The following is a 23,789-nucleotide window of genomic DNA, read 5'->3' on the forward strand; positions in this document are numbered from 1 at the left end:
AAAAAATATTAATATGATAATTATTATTTACACATTATTTGGATATTTATTCATGGACGGATAAACATGATTTCTTGTATAAAAAATTCTTAAAAAATCATTTGTTCATAATATCATAAAGTCTAAATAATTTAGAAGAACAATATTAATTTATGTAAAAATTTGTATGTTATATTTTTATAATAAATTATTTTCAAGAGAAAAGTGACAAACTCTTCTTTTTTGCAAAAATAACATTGATTCGTATAGGCACCCTTGTCTACAAAATGGTTCTGCTTAGTACTTAAGTACTTCCAGTACTTATTTTATTTTTCTAATAAAATGTATTTGTACCACTTTTCCATTAAGCTTTCCATTACTTTTATTCTTAAAAGAACAAGTACTTGTTAAAAGTATTGAGATTTCACTTTATATTTCACATTCATATTCATATCAACATTATTATACTAATGTCATAAATATTTTATGAAAATCATCTACTGTCCATTTAATGTAAAACTTACTAAATATTACAATAAACAGTATTTTGTTCAAAGTGAACTCTTTAACTTTAATGTGTTACGGTATTTGTAAAAGTTTTGGATATGATTAATATTGTCTAGCAATGTTAGATCTGGTTAGAAAATAATTAAATAATAATGGTATCATAATTTGCACAAATATCTCTCAACAAATTAATGATTTGAAAACAGTAAATTATACTGGTCTATTTCTATCTTTTCATAAAAATATTTCATACACACACGCGCGCATACACATACGTATTCTCTCTCTCTCTCTCTCTCTCTTCTCTCGCGTTCAATTTCTTACTAACAGTTTAGTAAATCTGTGATATATCAAAAGTATCTTATACTCATACTATATGTATTCATAAATTCTCAATAATAATAACAATGATATACCTAAAGCAGCATCCAAAATTTTATTACCAGCACTGCTTCTGAAAGCAGCTGCGTCGCCCATTTGGAATGTATGAGTTGGACTCGACATTCGTCCATCTCCTCCATTGCTAAATGCAAGTACACGTAAGTGGTATGCCTTTCCAGGGCTGAGATTTGTGATATAAGCTTCTAATTTCGAGCCACCTGGTATAATAGTATCATTCGCGGTGCTCATATCTTGGTCTAGCTCCCAAACACGTATTTTATAACCTATTAATGGTTCTTCTTCTAAACTTGGTTGTACATAACGCCAAACAACCCGAACTGTTGAAGGATTTACTCCATATACATTGACAGAAGATGGTGGTTTTTGCGGTGCTTTACGGAAAGTTCTTTCTAAATATCGTTCGCTTTCAGGACCTTCTCCCGCAGAATTATACGCCATGACTTTAACATAGTAATAAGTATCAGGTTGCAAACCAACTACAAGAGCCCAAGGTCTTGCACTTCGAGATAAGTAATATACTGCATCTTCCTCTTTATTACTTTCCTTCCAATACTTTATTCTATGGCCTATTAATTTGCCCCGTATCCTTTCACGTGTCTGTTCAATTGGCAACCAACTAACTTTTAAGCTAGTACTATTGTAGCCATGTGCTACAACTTGTTGTGGAGCTACTTGGGGCATATCTTCAGCACTAAATATCGTAACTGCATTAGAAATTGGTCCAAAACCTAATGCATTAGCAGCTTGGACTTTAACTTCGTATTCTGTGTAATAATATTGTTGTTGTATCTGAACAACACTTCTCCCAGCATTACCATAGTCTTTCAAAGATAATGACTGAAACTCGGTTTCGTGATACTTTTGACGCCAGAAAACTTTGTAGTAGATTCCTGGACCATTTTGTTCAGATGATGGTAAAGGATCCCATGTTATTGTAAGATCTCCGATTTTACCTCCTCCTCCGCCTATGTTGGATGGAACTTTTGTTGGTTTATCAGGTGGTGTACTGTACTGTGGGGAGGGTGATGATGGTAAACTGTATCCTAATTCATTAAAAGCAGATACACAGAACTCATATGTAGTATAAGGATTTAAAACATTCTCCAAATAAGCCTCTTTTCTACCATTATATCTATCTACTTCAACAGCAGTTATATCTGAAATAACATTTACATTATGTACGTTTTTATTGAAAAAATCTATGTGATCAAAAACCATAAATAATTTTATTGTACATACTTTCTATGATATTAGACCATGTGTGATTCCAATTTGTTCTTGCGCTTACAGTATACATAGTAATGGGTTTGCCATTAAAAGCACCATCAGTCCAACGTAAAGTTGTAGAAGTTTTTACAATATTTACAACTTGTACACCACCAGGTGGTCCTGGTGGTCCCTCTATTGTAACTGTCGTTTTACTAGAAATTTCGCCTACTGCACTTTTAATTATGCACTGATATTCTCCTGCTTCTGCGAATGTAGCGTTTATTATATTAAGTTCTTCTCCGTCAATATGCAATCTAGGATTATTTATTAAATCCTCGTCTCTGATACGTAAACCATTATGTTTCCAAATATAAGCTACATCTAGCATTTCATCAACTACTTCCCCCATGCAACGCAGTGTTTGATTTTGCATCACTGCACTTGTAACATGTTGTGGTAACTTTTCAATAAATTGTGGACCACCTTTGATTTAATAAAAATCGATATCTTAAATACAATTCAGTAAAACTATAGTTTTATCGAATGTTCGTGAAATCATAGAATCCCGTTATCAGAAAGGAGGATGATTCTCCACGCAAATATAAGTTTAAAATATAAAGTTTTTTTATTTGGAGCTCTATTTCCGAAAAAATTGATTTTGAAAATTCGTCAAGTATGTCTGGTTTGATTTAATCTACGTTCGATTTCATGAACACTCGTATGTAATGAAGTATATTGTCTTACGTAATACTATTAATCGTCCACGAGTGTCATCGCTTCCATATTGATTTGTTGCAGTGCAAATATATGTGCCTTCATCATCCCTTGATACTGGGCTAATTATTAGATTACCAGTTTCTAAAATTCTACGTCTACCACCAGAACCAATCACATTTCCATCTTTCTTCCAGACAAATTTTGGTCTAGGTGCAGCTTCAGGATTGCAGAATATTGTGACATTACCTTTTTCTGCTGCGTAAGTCTCGGGTTCCATAGGCCGTTTTTTAAAAGATGGTTTTAATGCTAAAATTTCGGAATGATATTTAAAAATAATAATTTTTGAATATGAGTCTTTTTTTAAAAGTTACACACACATTTCATTTCTATCGAAACTATATATCTAAATAACAACTTACATAAAATTCGAAGTTGTGCAGATGAATACTTTGTTTTTAACTGATTTCTTGCACGACATTGATACATAGCTTGATCTCGCTCTGGATCTAAATATTTTATACTTAAGACATTATCTTGTATAGAATATCGATCTCTATCTTGTGAGGGAAGTGTTTCCATATTTAACATTTCACCATTTCTAAACCAACTATAAGAAACATCTGGTATTCCAAATGCTTCACAAGTCCAAGTTAACTCTCCTCTATTATCCATATGTTTATCTACTAATGGAATTGTAAAATTCGGAGCTGCTTGAATAGTTAGTCTTACAGAATTTTCAATTGCTGATCTGTCATTATAAACTCTACAAGTGTACTCTCCTTGATCATCAACATGTACTTTTGGAATTATTAATACTCGATTATAACTAGTTGTGTATGATCCACGTGGCAGTGATGCACCTCTTCTTGTCCAATTGTATGATGGAATTGGGCTGTGTTAAATTGAAAAATGTATTATGTAATAAAATTATATAGTATTTTACACAATAATAACAATTTACTAACTTAAATATTATAAATTTACTAACTTAATTATTATAAATTATAAATGATATAGTAAATTTATTTTGAGATACAATTAAACTTACTATCCAAATGCAACACATTCAAGTCTAACTTCCTCTCCTGCAATTGGAGCATCTGGAAATGCCTTTGGAAAATTACCAGAGAACTTTAATTGTTGGAAGGAGGCTGAAAATGAAGAGATTCATCAAAATATAAAATACTGACTGAAAAAATGAAGACAATTAAAGGAATATAATTACAATGTGAGTCAACCCTCAAAGGGAAAAATGGCCCATTACGACCAGTATCAGAGGCAACACTTTGAACATTACAAGAATAATTGCCACGATCAATCATTTCCAATGCAGAAAAATAAAGTGCCCCATCATGAGAAACAAAAACACGTTTATCTTCTTCCACAAAATTGGGGAAATAGTCACGTGCCCAATAATATTTGACTCCTGGAAAATGTTGTGGTGGATCACAATATACAACTTTACCCCAATTTTGTTCTCCACGTTCTTCTGAACGTTTTAAATTAAATTCCAATATATACCCAAATGACAGTTCCACACTTTCAGATATAATTGTACCAAATTTATTGGTTGCTTTACAGTGGTATGAACCTCTGTCTTCTGTCTAAAAACAATAAATTAGTGTTGTATAAATAACATTTTCTTTTAGTATATAATGATTATAATGCAAGATATTATTTACCTGATCAGGTTCATAAATAATTAATGTGCCACCACTGATTGTATATCTATTATTATTTAGTGGATCTATTTTTGTTGCAATGAGTCTGTCATTCTCATAATCTTCTTTGAACCATTCATATGTTGGTGCAGGATAACCACCTGCTAAGCAACTCAGTGCAACATCATTGTTTATTTTTCTTTTTGACAGATCAAATACTTTATCAGTAGGTTGCTTGATAAAATATGGTCCTCTAGGAATTTCACGAGGATTATCAATTTCAATACCATATTGATAAGTACGATCATCATCTACTAAGTTATGCAAATTAGAAATTGGTGCTTCACAAATGTATAAGAACCTATCTCTACCATTTACTTTTTCCAGTCCCCATCGTTGTAAATTATTATGATAAGAATACACTAAATAATCTCCTCCAAGTGTATTATCAACTGGTTCAGGTAAAAATGCATTTTCCATATTTAATAATTGAGTATTATCAGCTTCGTTTATCCAATTTCCATTTTGATATTTTATACCAGTATACCATTTATGATGTTGTGGATCTTGCCATAATAAATGATATAATATAAATCCATGTTCTTCTAAGGAATTAATTGTAGTAAGATCACTTTGATAAGCTTCACAATTTTTTTTAGCTTCTTGTCTGTCCCTAATAGGACTCTTTATGAAACGGTAACATGATTCTTGAAATTTTATCCAATGTTGTGGACACTGATATTGTTCTCCATATAAGACATTTTGTGCAAATGTATAACTTGTTACAATAAGAATGTATGTTATAATCTCTGATACACAATACATTATTACTTCAATATAATTGAAAGATTATAGATTTATCAAATTAATGGTAATCTGAAAAAACATTACATATTCTATTATAAATAAAATCATTACATATTCTTTTTAAGATCAGATGTAATAAGTGATTAAATGATTAAACATAATGCATCTGTCAATCAAATGACTTTTGTAGTATTTGATCTTTTTTATAATAAATACAAATACTATCAAGGAAAATGTGTATTAATTTTTATATTATTAATTATTTCTCACCTCACTTTAATATAATTTATATTAATTATGACAAAAATAATATAAATAATTTAAGAAAGAAATTAGCCGTTTTGATGAAGAACAATGTTGAAAGAACTTAATTACATATAAAAGCATATTATATTTGACCATATAAGCTAGGGAGTGGCACTATAATCTTAAAGTAATTTAATATAATACTTAATGTAGTTTAGACCTTTGCCTTTTAAAACTGTATTGCTATTTATTATTTATCAGCTTTAATTAGTTTCTATTTACGTATGAAACACTATGAATTGTTATTTAATAATTGTAGAAATTAGCGTCTTTACTGTTGACACAACACATGAATAAATGTAAACCTTAATACAATAGATACATGATGTCAAAATTATGTTTCAGGAAATTACTATAAATTGTAATTTAAAATATAAAATCAAAATGAAACAAAATAAAACGATTTATTACATAAACTTTAATATAATAAATATTTTGTTACACATACATAATTAATTCACACAACACAATAATAGATATCCTATTTTACTGAGAACAAACCTTTAGTACATACGCTTCGATCCATTACTAATAAGGGTGGGGTCCTTTATCAGAGATGAGCAGGGCTATTGCCGACGCAATGTTAAAAAGGTCAGCCAAGAAATAGATACAAGGAATAAGAGTCTCCAGCGGCTAGCGGTTGAACTATACGCACATTTGATCTCTAGTACTCTTTGTAGAAGAAACGTACATATGTACGGTGAGCAGGGAAATATTTCAATTATTAGCGAAGGAAATTTTTCTAAATAGAGATAACATCAAATTGTCAAAATTGTGTATACTTCCTTTAATCACATTCTTTGTTATGTTCTCTTGATAAAACATCCAAATTTTGGCGAGAAATTCCTCCGAGAAACAGAAAATTTTAATTTCCGAAATCCTGAGAATCTGATGTCAATTCCTCTAATGCTATGTTCTCCTGATAAAAAAAAACTGCTATTTTTATTTTTATATTCCGCTAAGGAATGCCTCCTTATTTTAAAAGATTTAAACGCTTTGTTTATTTATAAAATAAGATTGTATTATTCATTTCAATTCGCAAGTTTACAATATTTCGAAACGAACCTATTTCCCTCTCACCTCGATGCCGTGTTTATGCACGTTTCTCTCAGCAAAAGCACCTGTGGAGAAATGTGTGTATAGTTCGGTTATTTAACCACTAGAGGCAATTCATGGAGCGTACTTTTGGCTGAGTTTCACCCATGCACATTGGCAATCTCCCTACTCCTCTCTGGTTTCACACTAATTTACACAGCTGCGCCCCATTCTACTTACATGCTACCGAAGAACAATATTGTTTGTTTATAGATAAGATTATTTATATTGTCTGGTTCCTATCTTTACTAACACCAGGGATTTTTTATGCATTTTACAATCACGTGTTTTCTCTTTTCATATTTAATTGACACACGCTTCATTCAATTATTTAATTCATATTGTCTAATCAAGGTTAATACATTTCAAATTTTTCATTTCGAAGTACAAGACTCGTATAACACGTAACTAATAATATGTTATTGGTTTTCTCAAATAGGTGCCAGTAGTTTATTTTACTTGTGAGTAAAGTTTAAAAAATATTATTGTAATGCTTCAAGGAAGATAAATTACACACGGTTCTTTTCTTTTCCATGCGTTTCGTAGTAACATTTTTTTCGATTTAGGATACACTTTTTCACTGTTTAAGATGTTTTGTTTTATTAGGATAAAAAATTGATTTCATTGATGAAACATTGATGGTATTGATTTCATTTTAGATAATAAGAATAAAGCAAAAAGAAAAAAGAACAATGCAGTGAGAGCAGAAATAAAGATATGATATTTTTTTTTAATACATATATTTATAGAAATTTGAAACATATTCAGGCAATTAAAAATATTTATTTCTATAAAGTTACTATTTTTGCGTATAGTAAATATATATTGCAGTGTACATATTTAAGTCATACGAATCTACGAAAGGTTTAAAAAGGAAACTCAGGATGATTCCTTACTCCCTTAAAAAATTCAAAATCACAAATTCTACCAGATTCACCAAGATCGAGATTTTTTAATTTCTGCATGTCCTCTGGTTTAAGTTTCCAATCGAATAGTTCTTTATTTTCCTTAATTCTTTGAGGGTTTGTACTTTTAGGGATAACTACGATTTCGTTTTGTATAATGAATCGCAATAAAATTTGTGCAGGTGATTTTTTGTACTCTTTTGCTATTTTTAGTACTACATCGTTTTGTAACATATCTGGGATTTTTTCCGTTCTATTTAGTAATTTAACAAGACTGCGCGAACCAAGCGGCGAATAGGCTGTTATAAAGATGTTTTCCTCTTTACAATACTTTACCTGTAAAATATTATTTTATTTTATGTCAAATAATTTCGTAATAAAAAGAATGTGTTTAAAGAAAAAAGCATCTTACCAGTTCTTTCTGTTGGAAAAAAACATGTAATTCAATTTGCAGCATTGATACTTTTACTTTTGCATTTTTTAAAATTCGTTTGATTTGAGGGATATTAAAATTTGATAGCCCAATTGCTTTAGCTCGTCCGCATTCTACTTGTTTCTCCATTTCAGCCCAAACTTTTACATGATCTGTACTAAGATCAAGTAATATTTGTCCATTTTCATCCTTAGGATGTAAATCTTCCCCAACTTTCTTAAAACCGAATGGAGCGTGAACCAAATATAGATCTACATATTCTAACTGCAAATCTTTTAAAGATCTTTTTATCCATGTTTCAACATCTTCTGGTCTATTTCCGACACAAGGAAGCTACAAGTGTAAAAAATAATTTTTACTGATCCTTTATGTCTCGATATTATTTTTAACAATTTCGTTAATATTTTCTCCATCCAATTATATTACAATAAATATTTTCATGTAAATACGACGTTAGATATATAGCTGATATTACCTTCGTAACAACGAAAATGTCAGATCGTTTAATTCTTCCAGAATCAAACCATTTTTTAAGAACGTGACCAATTACTTTTTCATTTTCATATACTGGTGCTGTATCGATATGTCTGTATCCTGCCTCTAAAGCAATGTTCAGTGCGTCCTGTAATTCTTCTTCACTTGCCTAAAACATTATAACATGCTTTTTAAATCATTAGGAAATATAACTTTGTAGGGGAAGTATTTTTTTATTAATTAAATTATATATAGCATTTAAGCGTGATAATACCTAAGATGCAGAAATAACTAATTATCAAGAACCGAATCCCACTTATGAGATAGAAATTCATTAATAATTATTTTCCTTTCCCGCGATAACTGTTTAAATGAAATTATACAATTTGTAAAAAAGATAACTAAAACAATATTGATGTATTTATGTTCAATTTACATTTTAAAATGTAGTCAAAAGAACTAAAGCTAGTATATTCTTGTACATAATTGTTATTAAAAATATTGAATATTCAAACTACTTATAAATATGATTTCAAAGGTTTGTATGCTATTACGTTACGGTTGAATGTTTCTGGGCAATCGCTATTTCATATAGTATGTACCACGGCTATGTACATAAAGAGATATGTATATAGTATTCCATATAAAAAACTAAACGTTACTTTCGTTTTTCAGAGAAACATTACAAATATAAGAAATTGCATATGTACTATTGTATTGATTTTAAGATACTATAAAACCTTTTTCTCTATCATTTTTTATACATATTTGTAAAAAGACGCTAGTAGTAATACGAATATCCTGTGTATGGGTAGATATTTTATATTGTTTTTAAGTCCTTGTAATAATTTGTTTATTAAAAGATCGGAATATCATATATGTTTGTATCCATTTCCTCGACAGTTTTCAGTCAACGTAAATGTACGGTCACTTTAATTAAAATAAAACGTCGAATCGGTATTTAGATAAATAATTTAAGTAATTTATGTATTTTGATAATGTGGTCATTATGAAAATGGTGTTCGACAAAGCTGTATCATGCATGCGCACAACTATCATTTGTGTTCAATCTAGTGTTCTGTCATACATGTATGACTAAACTAAATATTTTCTGTAAAAGTTATGTTCTTGCATTTTATTTAAATTTTACGTAAAAAGTGATCTTTCTTTCTTTCTAAGACATGAACTAATCAAGATTATAACTGTGTAAAAGAAATATGTAACCTGTTACTAGGTATAGTATTATTACGTTTTACTTATTCTTTTAACAAAATTAATATAAATATTAGTAGACTATTTTTACAGCTTATTCTAACTATTGCTATAAAAATATTGGAGATTAAGAGAAATAAAGCTTTTAAAATTGAATGTATAAATTAGCGATACTTGTGCTTTAGAATGTGAGGTTAGAAACTATACTAATTATATGTATATATAACTTATGGGCACTTTTATTGAAGTTCCTACAGTGTAATAAGTTGAAATTATGTAGCTATTAATAATAAATATTTAATAAAAACTATATGTTACTGGTCTTAATTTTAAATTAAATCTATGCATATGAACATACTATAACATGTGAGATTATTTAATTGCATGGCGATATATATATTTTTTATTTTAATTAAAGTTGTATGTATAGTTATTTGTATTCTATCTTTCTTAAGGCATTTGTGAATATAATTTTGATATTCCTTTTTTAATCAAAGATATGTGGGACATCAAAAAGATATAAAATATTCAGTAACTCAAATAATTTTGTCAAGATACATGTGTAAATCAATTCTTCATTCTTTTGTTATATATATTGATATGTCATATTAAAAATTTATGATTGTATTAGAAATTTTTATTACCATATTAGGATAATGATATATTTTGATCCACATTTTCATAATTAAATAGAAAACATTTGCTATTACTATTATATTCTTGAAAAAAATATTACACTTTAAATCAAGCAAGTTGATACATAGATCTATGTTAAATCTTCATTTACACAATTAATTTATATAATACCACAATACACATATACAGTCATGAATACACAATAAAATGTTGTATCTTTGTTATTGTAATGCTTTATACAATAATAACATGACATAGGTACTATTCGAATTAACAGTTTCCATACTTTTGAGATTAAATCTTCATATATGTAATTTGTAATCAAACTTTTCTCACTCAAAAAATAGTAGATTTTATAAAATTTGATATTAAATAGAGGAATTATTACATAGGATTGTAAATTAATGAAATTAAATTTACAGACTGTAAAAGAAGTATTTCATTATGAATAAAATTATATACAACGTTTAAAAATTAATCGTAGCGAATGGTACGAAAGTATATCTGTACATTTTAATATTTGATACATTAACGTTTGCGTTTGAGTATTTAACGACAGTATTGTATAAAAAATAATTTTGTTTACAAAAATTTTTTATTTTACAACAAGTTTACCTGCCATGTACCAAAACCGACTATTGGCATTAAGTGTCCATTCGGAAGCAAAATAGTGCCGTTCTCCATTGCTTGTGTACAGTAGCAACTTTGTAGAATAACTGAATAACTGTAATACCGATTCCAGTTTCTTAAAACTAACTTGACTTTCTCTTTAAGCATGTGTACACAATCGTATACAACCTTGATCAGGCAGGCATGCAGTAATTGCGGCATTTTCCATTCTTTATTAGTTTTAACTTTCAAGGTTAATTGTTTATGTAATCATTCTTAAAAGAAATGTATTCACATTTTTACATACATATCGAACACTGTATGTTATAATTAATTCTGGTAACGATAAAACAATATAAGTCATAAGGCAATATAACGAATAATTAAGAAAACAGTGAAATTCGACTTTTTTCTCTTTTTTCTCTTATTAATCAAAATTATCCAGATTTAAAGTTCATGACAGAAATGATGTAATGTTATGAATTTTAGGTAATGTCTGTTTACTGCAGGTGATCTGGAAATATTACAGAACAAAAGATAAATTAAAACGATAAGTGATTTTATAATGTATCGATGTGTAAATTGTGGAGCTGAGGTGGAAGAGCTTTATAGGAGATACTGTCCAAGTGTTCTAAAGCTTTTAAAATGTGTATGTCATATATTATATAAATTTATTTTTTATAGAAATCAAAAATTAGTTTCATTTCTCGAAATAATCGCATACGAAAATTGTTTTATAAATAAATGAATGAATATAGTAGCCAATTTTTTATTTTATATCATATTTCACTTATTTACAAATAATACACAGTTTTACAGAATAATGTTCCAAAATAAAATTTATGTAAGAAAATTACAGTTGCATTTATGCTTAGATAACATAAGAATAAATAACGAAACATTTAAGGTTGCAAAATATCTAGATATTCGCCAAATTTTGAAACTCATTTTACTGTCGAATATATTATTGATCATGTCCCTTGATAATCGCGGACTCCTTTACGTGGAAAAACAACGCGCATTCTTCAGAGTAGCCATATCAACTGAACCAAGTAAAAGCATATATTGTCTGATGATCCGTCTGTATTATGGCAGGAAAACGGGTACGGATTTTATCGATATTCGTGGTTAATTGAGTTTCACCATTTCACAGTCAATAAATTAATACAACCTATGCTTACATTTAATTGCATTTATTTTCTCGCTCAATTTACTTGTGTTCCAAGCAACAAAAACGATTATTCCTATAACAAATATTCCTTATGTTCTTTATCACTACGTTAGTTTCTATTATTGTTCGTATGATTGTACTCTTTATAAGAACTTTTTTTTAAATTTCGGTTTATGTAGTTTATTCAGACGAAGAGAATTGGATGTACTGCTTCGGCGATTCGACCTCAGACAAAAGTATTAAATGATGAGCAGTTTTTTCGTAATTATATATAGTCATCGATATATGATACTTAACGGAACTTCTGCAATCTAAGATTTAAAGTGCATCTACAAGACTCATACAGCTCTGGACGTGGCTGGCTAAACCAATTGATTGCTTAATGTATTAATTCATAATTTACTGCAAAGAAGTGCAGCGTTAGTTGACCAGTAGCTTGAAGTAATATCTGACCAACTGTCAAAGGAGGTAGAATTCTAGGAAAATCCGAATGTTTTTCTTCTCCGTTAAGCGAGAACGAGATAAAGATACCTGACACGAAATATCGAGGTCAAAATAAATATGTTAGGTGCCTCTCTACGGAGTCGCTTCCAAGAACTGATAGAGATAATGGCCATCAGCTAACACGGCAAACTCTCAGTCAGCTAACGCGGCACTACTACATATCATTCCTATGAAGTATGTAAGTATTCATATAACGTGCAATAGGTTTGAAGCGGATACGAAGTGAATGAAACACCCGGAAAAATTATGCTTTGGTGAAGAATTAACATCAAGTGATAATAAGAACAAAATTTGCTGAACTTTCAGTTACTGCGGTTACTGATAACTTGATAGTTCGTGATGACATCCCCTTCTGGTAATAACACAAGCATAGCAGATCGGCTAGATATCCTAGAAAAATTAGAAGATGGCATGACTGTGAGTAGTATTGCCTGTGAATATGGACTCAGTAACAGAACAATACGACGATACCGGCAGCACTCGAAGGCGATTCGCAACTTCGCGGCGAATCCAAAGTACCGGGAAATGAAGAGACAACGGATACCTATATATACCGATTTGGAGTCCAAATTGTATCGTTGGTTTCAGCAAAGAAAGTTGTTAGGAGACTGTTTAACAGATAATATTTTAATAAATAAAGCTAAAGAAATAGAGACAGAGTTTCCCAGTACCTCGAATTTTAAAGCAAGTCGAGGTTGGCTCCAGAACTGGAAGAAAAAATATGATATTGGCAAGAACACGACAGATCCGAATGAAATCGCCGCGAATAATTTTATACGTGAATTTTTACAAATACTAGTAAAAGAAGATATAAACGAAGAAGATGTGTATAACATGGACGAGACTAGTTTACTTTGGAAAGCACTTCCGTGGAAGACATTAGTTCACGAGGAAAAATATCTGATCATAAAAGGAGAAAACAGAAAAACAGACATAGTAACTGTGGCATTTTGTGCAAACACTAGCGGTACACACAAATTGCCATTACTCTTTGTAAATAAATTCGCAAATCCCCGAGCATTGAAACATTGTAAGGATACGTTACCGGTGGTATATAAAAGTCATTGTAATGCTTGGGTTAACGAAGATATTTTTCGAGAATGGTATACCAATCATTTTAAGCAAAGTGTGAAAGAGCGCCAATTACAGGAACAACGTAAAGGAAAAGTAATATTGCTCGTTGACAATTTCAAGGCACACAAACTTGAAAAAAAGGAACTGGATGATGGCCACTTTATGTTAATATTTTTACCACCGAATACGTCCTCGTTGATCCAACCTATGGACCGAGGCGTAATTACTCAATGTAAAAAGATATTTCGGCTTGAACTACTTCGTCGGGTATGTTGTACGTTTAATACTTCGTTTAAAATAATATTTATAATAATGCAATTTTCTCATATACATTTCTTCTTCATAGGTACTCCAGTATAACGACGGACTTACACAGTTTTATGCTGATTACGATATTAAGGATTGCATCGATTACATTAGCGAAGCATGGAATAATGTTACACCACAAAACATTCGTAGTTCCTGGGTGAAAATTCTTAACAGACAGTTTGAATTTAATAACATTAAAACAGAAAATTCTACGGTCACCGATGAACAGAATGCAGAGCAATCTATCGACGTGATGTCTGCTGAAGAAATAACAGAGTGGATTTCCGGATGCGAACAGGCGGAAATCATTCCAGAGGAAACTGCAATTTTGAAACAAATTTGCAAATTTGAATCATCTCCTTCTCTGATAGAAGACGAAGAAATTGATCGTCTATTGTATAATTTAAGGATGCTGAGTAAAATCGAACCAGAAATTGAAGCCGATGCAAAACGAATAATAGATCATTTTAATAAAAAGCAAGAAAGATAATATTGTCCCTGTTATAGTTATTGTTATCATTATTTTTACACCAGCGATGTACCATTTAAATCGTACGTAATACATGGCCTATCGTCAGAAGACTACTTCGATATAACTATTGTTATAAACGTTTAATCATAGCTTACAAATTTCCAAGCTATGTGACGTATTATGATATAATATATACATAACACAAAAGTATGTTTTTTGTATACAAGTATGTGTATCATATTTGTAGATATTTATTAAGCAAATACCAAATAATTTTAGTATTCGTGATAACTTACGTTATTACTTATTCCTGTTGCCATGTTTTCTGCACTTCTATTTTTAAACCTTTACATTTGTTTCTATATCTTTTTTGTATTTTGTTATTGATTTCGTAATAAAGTGTCCGTAATAAAATTACATATAACATTCTTTTCTTATTATAACTTGACAAATAAACCTCATCAGACATTTGTGTACATGAACTTTTCTTATTGGTTTAATGTTCAAAATCAATACTCCAAGTTTTTCTAAAGTTACTATTTTGGAACTTTATACTGTAAAATAACTTCTATTATAAAAAAGAATTATTTCTTGCTTCTAAATGGTTAATAATTTATTTTTATTCATTTCAGGGAACATGTGATCTCTTGGCAGATAAATATATTGAATACGATCCAGTAATAATCTTGGTTGACTTAATATTGCTTAAAAGACAAGCATACAGGCATTTGCTTCACAATTGTGATATAACGCCGTGTTGGAAACTAGTAATAATTTTGTGGCTTATTGAATCTTTCCGAAATTTCTTTCTATGTAACAATAGCAATCAGTATGTTCAATATTGGAAGATATTTCAACCTAATTTTAATGGAAAATGTAGTGTCTATCTAATATTATTCAACACTGCTTTCGCTCTCGCTACTTTTGTCTTCGCCGTAATTTTCTGTACTAAAGTGAAGTGGTATTTTTACCCAACTAATTCAAACAAATGTAGTGTGATACAGTTAATGAAAGCTTTAATCATTGGTGGATCTGGAAAATTATTAGGACTGTTAGAAATTACATGGGGACATGTTTTTCTAACGCCCCATTACTTGCTTATATTGGGATATACTCTTCTTTGCTTACTTACTACCTATTCAGGTAAGAAATTTCATATAGTTTATATTATATTTTATTTATTTGTTACGTATGAATCTTCTAGGATGTGGTGATTAAGTTAAAACACCTTTCGGTGCTAAGTTGATGAATGCTTCACGCATATAGCGGTTAAACTCATCCTATTACTATAATCGTATAACCATACTTATAATTAGAATAAATTATTTATAGTTATTATTAATATATCTATATGTTATATAATTTCAGTGGCAACCAACAATAGAAGACTGGAATCTTTAATAATTTTGGGAATAGGCATAGTGGTTTACAATTGCACACCTAATTTTTCCTTCACGACGTTTGAAGTTTTAAAATTAGTATAATTATTTATTTTTAATTGAATTTGATTTTGTAATCCTGTTTGGTATAATATAACATTAAACTAAACTAAATAAATATATTTGTAATATACATGTATTTAACATTCCTTAAGAGGTATGATACTCCATCCAAGAACTAATCTATCAAAACCACAAGAGAATAAGTTACAGACCCCCCCGCTATCTTCAGCCCAGGCTACAGACGAGACCATTCTCTGGTGACCCTGAAATCAAAATCAAGTTTAAAGTATTTTTATTTTTATATTCTCAGTATAAAATACAAATTCTTTTTTTAAATTCACCGTGAAATTTTAAGTCTAAATTATCACAAGATATGCAAAGAAAGATTAAAGTAACGATACTATAGGACATAAGGTGAAATTTTTACTTACCTGTCTGCTAGTTCTAGGCAATCTAGCTAATCGTTGACCGTTAAGATCAAATAATCTAATTTGTCTATTATCATGTGGAATTGCAACGATGCTAGTGCTTGATACGGCTAATCGGTTAGCGGCACTGTCACCTCGAATTGTAGCTAAAGGACTTCGTATATTTCGTAATTCCCATACTTTTACACTTCGATCATCCGAGCCGGAAACGATTTTATCTTCACGCGTGAAGACCGCTGATGTCACAGTCCTGTATTTTAAAATATGTAGTGTTTAAGAACATTTCATTTTATACCATGATTCATCAGATTTAACAAATTCATCATCAATTATTACTTACTCAGTATGTGCTTGGAAAACGGAAACCGAATGAATGGGCTCCCTAAAATCCCACAGACGAAAAGTACTGTCCTTACTCGAAGTAACGCAAAGTCGTTGCGTATGATGAGTTGATACATGAGAAAGTTCTTGATCGTGTCCACATAATGTGTGAATAATTTCTCCAGTTTCTACATCATAAAGATTTGCAGTTCTATCCCAAGAAGCAGTGACTATCTGCTCTGCATCAGGTAACCAATCTGCAGCCATTACGACACCCGTATGTCCTAATAACTCTCGTATTGGAGTTCTGTAATATTTTACGAAGTATAAATATATACTGAAATGTGGATTTCCTATTTAGAACTATGTAAGAACAACTCTTTGTATTGTAATAACTTTCATTCATTAAAGTGTAACTTAGATTAAAAATTTAATTGAATGATAAGGAAATTTAAATTGGCTTTCCATAAATATTACCTTAGTGTAGGTGGTTCTTCTTGTTCCTCATTCAAAGCAATCACACCACTAAGATTTCTATCAGAACTCAACCCTGAAAGGTCTTCAGATGAATTCTGTCTTTTAGGTAAATCCCAATCTACAGCAGCTTGCCACACATGAGCAGTATTATCTCCACTTGACGTGAGTGCCAACTCTTTGGTAGGATGAAAACGTACGGAGTTAACAGAGCCAGAATGACCTATAAATTAAATGAGAAATATTCTATTTATCAAATAACAAAATTATTATTTTATGTATAATGTGTACTTTATAGAACTTATTATACTATAAATATTACCACCTAATGACAAAATCTGCAATCACTTAGTTGCCAACCCAATACTAATGGAAATATTTTTGTATAGTTTGTAAATACTAATAAAATATATAAGAATACGTAAAACTGTAACTTAAAGAAAAACAAACCAATATACTGCAATAAACAACGCCCACTGTCCATAGCCCAAACTCTAGCACTGTGATCAGCAGAAGCTGTAGCAATAATTTGACCTGCTCTTCCAACAGAAACTTCCCAAACACCATCCCGATGCCCAAAATATTCTCTTTGCATACTACATGTCATAGTTGGTGTTTTAAAACTGGAAACTATTTTACTAGTTTGTGCTTTTAACTTATTAGAAGTTGTTTTTGTTTTTGGTGCTGAATTCCCTGCCATAGCTGTAAACAACATATATATTTTTAATATTTGAACATAAATGAAAAAGAATGAGATAACTTTCCAATTCTCCCTTGCTCTTAATTATTTACATTCTTACATTTTTGTTTGGAAAGACTTTTTGTATCTGGAAAGTCTGCAACATCTCCAAGAGGTAAGCTCCGTTCTCCAGAACCATAACACTCTCTTTCAAGCCTCTCATTAAGAGTATCTATCTTCTCTTGTACTAAATTGAGATGTTTGGAAACATATATATTAATAAGATTATACTTTTTTTTTAGCAACATAAAGTTAATAAGTAAAATTTACTAAAAATTATTTTAATCATCTTATTTGACATTGCTTATTTATATTCTTAAAAGCCTCAATTATAAAGATATTTTTTAAATTATATAAAAAGTAATAGATAAAAGCTTTCTATATTTCATTATAAAAACTAATATTCATAGCATATAACATATAAAAATATCAATATTTTCATACATCCCAAATTTTCTGTGTAAAGAATCTCAAATTCTTTTTCTATTTGTTGAAATAATTCAAAAAGTCGACATCGTAAAGCTGGTGGAAGTATATTATCATCAGGGTCTGTACGAAAAGCTGCATAGTGAAGTGCAGTTGGTTGCAATGGAGTAGATCCACTTTGTGATTGCAATTCTGTATCTGTACTACTTTGTACTCTTGGAATAGAAATCCGTTTGATTTTCCCAGCACTTTTATTTCCACTAGTCATAGATGGTTCTCCAGGCATCTTTGACTCTGAAATATTATACATTTAAAATGATGTACTTATGATATATTATCTTTGTTTATATTATATGATTACAAGATTATATTTAATAATTTTAGCTCTGCAAAGCAATATATTTTAAATATTAAAATTTATTTAAAAATGTATAATATAATAAAATTGTAAGAATACGTGTAATACTTATAATATAATAATTTTCATTATTACACATACTAACCACTTAATAAGTACTCACTGTGCATATACATATATTATTTTCTTCCTTCTTATATTTATATTTATGTAAACACATATCACTGTATAATATGGTACAATAATTATATTTTCTACATTTATATTTCTTTAAGTACTTTAGATAGCTTCGTTTAGAAATACAATAACAACAACAATGTATTTAACTAAATTACAATTAATACATTGAAATTGCAATATGTGTATAACATATCATGTGTACATACATAAACGCACATATTTCAAAGATTTGTGAATTTATTGGAAATATTTAAAATAGGATAAGTACTGTCTTACGATAGTCTTAAAATAATAGATATTTATAACATCCAGATGGTTAACTAGATTTTTCTTACCATGGAATACTACTTCGCGGTTGCAGGGTTCGTCAGTACTTGTTTAAAGATAATCTAAATTACAATGTCTAAACTAAAATATTTGGGAGCTATTACCAAATCTAATAAAAATATGGGAACACAATTTATACATAATGCAAAATAAGATTAAATGACAAATTCAGTTGTGAATTGATTTCGAGTATACCATACTTACATAGGGTATAGGGTCAATATATACAGAACAAATCTAAATATAATAAAACCACAATTAAATTAAGAAAAAATTTATTAGAATTAAAAAAATAGAATAAGGAACTGTACATAAATGCATAAATATAGCACTACGAGTTCAACTGTATCAAGTTCAAATTACAGAAAAAAACCTTGTATGTATAATTACTAATAATACTTTCTACTCGCGTAATACACATATATAGAGCCGTAAAAATGTAAAGTGAATGTAAAATGTAAAAAATGTTTTAAACTGTTACAAAGGTGTACTAAAACAATCTTTTAACTTTTTGTTAGCTTGTTCTTGCAATTGTAACTCTAAATCTTTTATTGTGTATGATCAAAATGAAATCACAAATTTTGAAATAGTGAAAGTATTTTAATTTTGTTTTCGTAACAAATGTATGTTTTTATTACATCGCATAATGTTAAATTTCTTCGAAAAGTTTAATATTTTACATATCTTTGTGTTAATACAGATAAGGTATTTTCGTGTTTTGTCAGCACTCAGAGGATTTGATATTTGTATTCATATGTATGTACATATGTATAATTTGATATTCGTTTATATCGTGAGATTTATTGTATCCTGAGATGTATTAAATACTAATTAAAATGATTTTTTCGTATATTTTATTGTAAATAAATGCACTTATATTTTGTAAATCGAATTTTAGTATTTTTCTTTAATATATTCTCTCCTTTCATTTGAGGTTATATATCATTCTTTTATTTGAGGTTATATGTCATTTTTTAATAGATTGCATTAGACTTAGTAATAATATACATTTTGTAATTCTTTTAATATTTTGTTTTATATAATACTCATACTTTTTTTTGGAATATCTCAAATAATGTAATTATAAACATAATAAATCTTTGTAAAAAATATTAATTGTATTCTTTAATAATTATATGCTAAGTATTGTAATTTTTTGTAACTTTTAATACATCTTCTAATAATATAATATTCGTGTCGTTATTATATAAAACTATAAGATCATGTCAAGTATGGATAAAAAGAAAACACAAGAAACTTTGGAGAAAGAAGAACTTCAGTTGCTCAGCAAGGCGGTAAATATATTTACTTTAATTATCTGATTTAATAAATAAATTATATTTGTTAATAATCTGATAAATAAACTATCAATCAATTAAGCTACGTATATTTTTCTTAGATTAAAATATGGAAATCTTATGATTATGTTGCTTTTTTTATATCACTTCACTACTTTGCATTATGTTCTAATATTTAAGTCATAGTTAATAATGACAAAAAATATACAATTCCTTGTTGAAAGGAACCATTATAATAGTATATGGTATAAATATTTTATTCTAAGTAACATATCTTTGTTAGGAACTGATAGAAAAGATAATAAAATTGGAAGAAGAAAATAAGCAACTGAAAGCAGCGAGAAATAAAATAAAAGAAAAATCAAAAAATAAAGATATTCATAAATCACAAAAACCATTTGATTTTTCAAAGTATGTAAATCTATATAACTATAAAAATAAATATTATGATAAAGAAACTATTTATTTCAATATAAACTATTTTAATTTTAGGTGTAATAAGAGACATATTCTTTTAAAATTCTATTATCTTGGATGGAATTATAACGGTTATGTTGTACAAGAAAGCACTGATAATACAATCGAGGAGCATTTGTTTGAAGCATTAATAAAAAGTTGTTGTATAGAGTCACGTGAAACATCAAATTATCATAGATGTGGGAGGACTGACAAAGGTGTCAGTTCATTTTCACAAGTGATTTCCATAGATTTAAGGAGTAAATTAAATCCAGAGGATCAATGTAAATTAGAAGATGAGCTTCCATATTGTAAAATATTAAATAGGCTGCTCCCTTCTAACATAAGATGTATCGCATGGTGCCCAGCATCTAGTAATTTTTCAGCAAGATTTAACTGTAAATTTCGAACCTACAAGTACTTTTTCCCAAGAGGAAATTTAAATATAGATTCAATGGATAAAGCTGTTAAATATACTATAGGAGAGCATGATTTTCGAAATATTTGTAAAATGGATGTTGCCAATGGTGTTACTAATTATCAAAGAAAAGTTATTGATGCAAAAGTATGTCTGTATCGTCGAGATTTTAGAAATATTTCAGGTAATTATTGCGTTTGATCTAAACATATGTAATTAAGCAATATTATATTTATTTATATATTTATAGTATATTAAGAATGCATTGAATCTGATTGTAAATTTCTTTTAAAATAGCATTACTATTAGTACAAATTTTTGGCATTAAATATCGGAGTAGTAAGTGTAACAATTGCGATGTTATGTGCTTTTTCTATCTTTCGTACATACATGTTATTTTGTTATAATAGTGATTTTTATTTAAAAGATTTTTTAAAAATTATAAACAAAAATTTGCTCTATTGCGATTTTTTTATAATATATTTATTTATTCGTTAGTGTACTACGTTCGTTTATGTATTGTAAAATATTGTATGTTATATGTTTCTTTGTAGGATATGACGTGTGTCAATTGATTATAACAAGTCAAGCATTTTTATGGCATCAAATTCGTTGCTTAATGGGTGTTTTGTTTCTTATTGGTCAAGGAAACGAGAAACCGGAAATTATTTTAGAGCTTCTAGATATTGAAAAATGTCCTAGGAAACCACAATATAATTTAGCTCATGAAATACCATTAAATCTTTGGTATTGTGAGTACGACACGATGGAGTGGTATATCGATAAGGATGAATTGATAAATACAATAAAATTTTTACAAAGAGATTGGACTTTGAACACAGTAAAGTACGTAGTAAAGTACTCTAATAAATTACGTACTTTAATAAACTAAAGTACATAAATATGATCTTATAAACGTTTTCAGAAAAAATATAAATTACACCTGTTTTACCGCGTGAATTACATACGTCTCATGTACATACCATTTAGACCAGATATTTTAAAATGTTTTATACAGTATTATTTTTTACTATGTATATCTTATTTTGAATATTATTTATATTTTTTATTTCGATTTTTACAATCTCATATGTGCATATTATGATTCTAAAATCGTCGATATAAACAGAACGAATGTGATTTCTCGTGTAAAATGAGATTCTCCCTCATTAAGAATTAAAACATTTATCTATTTTTAACCCGGAAAAGGTTATAGATAATTGCTCTGTCTATTTATATTTTTTTATAAATAAAAATAATGCAATTTCGATTTTAACAGATCAGTTATGATTGAAAATATGTTATCGGATTTAGAAAATACAACGGATTGTAAAGATATGCTTTTTCAAAGTGATTGTCTATTACTTGGTATACAACCTAGAGTGTATCAACGTTTAATGAAACGACCTACTTGTGGTTAGTATACAAATCCGTTAATATTCTTTTACCAATTTTTTGCAAGGAGATAATCATATTAAACGTACAATTGATTTTCAGAAAGCTTAGAAAGTAAAATAAAACATTACGAAAGTAAGAAAAAGAAGAAAGAAGACCCAGACAATAGCGACGATAAGTAAATGTATCAGTCCTTTTTTAATAATAAAAGATTTTAATTTTGTTAATTTATTATACATACTTTATGGCTCATAGTGACCTTCTTATACTTCCAGCCTTGTTCAATCCTTTCTCATCTCTAAACACGCATTGAACACACTAAACACACTAAAAATATATACGAAATACAACCTGCTTGTGATATGCCTTAGGTTGTTCTAATACTGGCAGCACACTTTCATTCAAAGTAGATTAAAATGGCGGCAAAAAATTGTACATCAACTTTTAAGGCGTCACTGTAAAGTAAACGCCTCAATTCCGTGATCAAATTCATATCGATTTATAAAAATAGATTTCGAGAAGCAATGTCGTTCCGTATCAATGGCAAAATGAATCAAAGCTGTTATACAAAAGCATTTTGTAGCTTAAAGACCTTAGTATCTTTAATTAGTTTCGTATAATTGCATTTCATCTATATATTATTAAAGTCAAGTTTTAGTTATTGCTCGATTAATTTCTATTTAAAGCTTTTTCTCAAAATTATTTCTCAATTCATTTATCTGTATGCGGACTCCTATTGATAGAATAAGAAATTTTTAGCTAAAATGAAAAAAATCTCAGTTCACAGACAAATGCAATTTTACTGGAACTATTTTACGTTTAATACATTCCATTAAATCGTACAGATTCGATTCAATATTGTTTATCGTTAATTTACCCCGTAGTAGGAAGAATCTCCTATTTCTTCTTATATTTTATGAAATCAAAAGGATTAGAAACTAATATGCTTTCGATAAAAACCACAAAATCTATTTTACAAAATTGATCGCATCAGTCTGACTGCAGCTGTAGCTTTGTTTTGGTTTCTACTTCGATCCATAGACCC

General features: G+C 29.1%; 6 protein-coding genes across 24 annotated transcripts; 3 read left to right on the top strand and 3 right to left on the bottom strand.

The window, feature by feature from the left end:
- Positions 1-843: 843 nt before the first annotated feature.
- On the bottom strand, positions 844-6,237 carry LOC126872902 (contactin). Of its 6 annotated transcripts, none has more exons than XM_050633146.1 (8): positions 6,103-6,237; positions 4,497-5,351; positions 4,040-4,418; positions 3,863-3,965; positions 3,234-3,706; positions 2,842-3,120; positions 2,128-2,580; positions 844-2,045 (listed from the first exon to the last, which is right to left on the bottom strand). In XM_050633146.1, the coding sequence occupies exons 2-8, from the start codon at positions 5,298-5,300 to the stop codon at positions 859-861; spliced, it is 3,678 nt and encodes a 1,225-aa protein (XP_050489103.1). In that variant the 5' UTR covers positions 5,301-5,351; positions 6,103-6,237; the 3' UTR covers positions 844-858. The 6 variants fall into 6 exon arrangements, with proteins under 6 accessions (XP_050489103.1, XP_050489097.1, XP_050489099.1 ...); XM_050633140.1 differs by having other exon boundaries at positions 6,090-6,231; XM_050633142.1 differs by having other exon boundaries at positions 6,037-6,131.
- A 1,144-nt stretch (positions 6,238-7,381) lies between these two features.
- LOC126872915 (1,5-anhydro-D-fructose reductase) lies at positions 7,382-14,868 on the bottom strand. Of its 2 annotated transcripts, none has more exons than XM_050633192.1 (4): positions 14,779-14,868; positions 8,497-8,664; positions 8,001-8,354; positions 7,382-7,924 (listed from the first exon to the last, which is right to left on the bottom strand). In XM_050633192.1, exons 1-4 carry the CDS (start codon positions 14,800-14,802, stop codon positions 7,550-7,552), a joined length of 921 nt encoding a protein of 306 aa, XP_050489149.1. In that variant the 5' UTR covers positions 14,803-14,868; the 3' UTR covers positions 7,382-7,549. The 2 variants fall into 2 exon arrangements, with proteins under 2 accessions (XP_050489149.1, XP_050489148.1); XM_050633191.1 differs by lacking the exon at positions 14,779-14,868 and adding an exon at positions 10,959-11,174.
- On the top strand, positions 11,453-16,054 carry LOC126872917 (protein ARV1). 2 transcript variants are annotated; one of them, XM_050633194.1, is made up of 3 exons: positions 11,453-11,601; positions 15,115-15,625; positions 15,851-16,054. In XM_050633194.1, the coding sequence occupies exons 1-3, from the start codon at positions 11,518-11,520 to the stop codon at positions 15,964-15,966; spliced, it is 711 nt and encodes a 236-aa protein (XP_050489151.1). In that variant the 5' UTR covers positions 11,453-11,517; the 3' UTR covers positions 15,967-16,054. The 2 variants fall into 2 exon arrangements, with proteins under 2 accessions (XP_050489151.1, XP_050489152.1); XM_050633195.1 differs by lacking the exon at positions 11,453-11,601 and adding an exon at positions 14,972-15,038.
- On the top strand, positions 11,899-14,826 carry LOC126872912 (jerky protein homolog-like). Of its 3 annotated transcripts, XM_050633187.1 has the most exons (4): positions 11,900-12,359; positions 12,440-12,507; positions 12,832-13,968; positions 14,048-14,826. In XM_050633187.1, exons 3-4 carry the CDS (start codon positions 12,967-12,969, stop codon positions 14,498-14,500), a joined length of 1,455 nt encoding a protein of 484 aa, XP_050489144.1. In that variant the 5' UTR covers positions 11,900-12,359; positions 12,440-12,507; positions 12,832-12,966; the 3' UTR covers positions 14,501-14,826. The 3 variants fall into 3 exon arrangements, with proteins under 3 accessions (XP_050489143.1, XP_050489144.1, XP_050489142.1); XM_050633186.1 differs by having other exon boundaries at positions 11,899-12,805; positions 12,934-13,968; XM_050633185.1 differs by having other exon boundaries at positions 12,440-13,968.
- On the bottom strand, positions 16,027-23,762 carry LOC126872910 (WD repeat-containing protein 37). Of its 10 annotated transcripts, none has more exons than XM_050633177.1 (9): positions 23,622-23,760; positions 23,096-23,199; positions 18,331-18,606; positions 17,948-18,073; positions 17,598-17,849; positions 17,151-17,370; positions 16,693-16,980; positions 16,356-16,602; positions 16,027-16,187 (listed from the first exon to the last, which is right to left on the bottom strand). In XM_050633177.1, the coding sequence occupies exons 3-9, from the start codon at positions 18,596-18,598 to the stop codon at positions 16,062-16,064; spliced, it is 1,527 nt and encodes a 508-aa protein (XP_050489134.1). In that variant the 5' UTR covers positions 18,599-18,606; positions 23,096-23,199; positions 23,622-23,760; the 3' UTR covers positions 16,027-16,061. The 10 variants fall into 10 exon arrangements, with proteins under 10 accessions (XP_050489134.1, XP_050489129.1, XP_050489131.1 ...); XM_050633172.1 differs by having other exon boundaries at positions 22,986-23,199; XM_050633174.1 differs by lacking the exon at positions 23,096-23,199 and adding an exon at positions 22,986-23,071 and having other exon boundaries at positions 23,622-23,753.
- On the top strand, positions 20,326-22,971 carry LOC126872913 (tRNA pseudouridine(38/39) synthase). The gene is made up of 6 exons (XM_050633188.1): positions 20,326-20,472; positions 20,759-20,886; positions 20,968-21,533; positions 21,904-22,195; positions 22,629-22,765; positions 22,847-22,971. The coding sequence occupies exons 1-6, from the start codon at positions 20,401-20,403 to the stop codon at positions 22,924-22,926; spliced, it is 1,275 nt and encodes a 424-aa protein (XP_050489145.1). The 5' UTR covers positions 20,326-20,400; the 3' UTR covers positions 22,927-22,971.
- Positions 23,763-23,789: the final 27 nt, after the last annotated feature.

This window comes from Bombus huntii, chromosome 14 (assembly GCF_024542735.1).
Source record: "Bombus huntii isolate Logan2020A chromosome 14, iyBomHunt1.1, whole genome shotgun sequence".
Taxonomy (NCBI): domain Eukaryota; kingdom Metazoa; phylum Arthropoda; class Insecta; order Hymenoptera; family Apidae; genus Bombus; species Bombus huntii.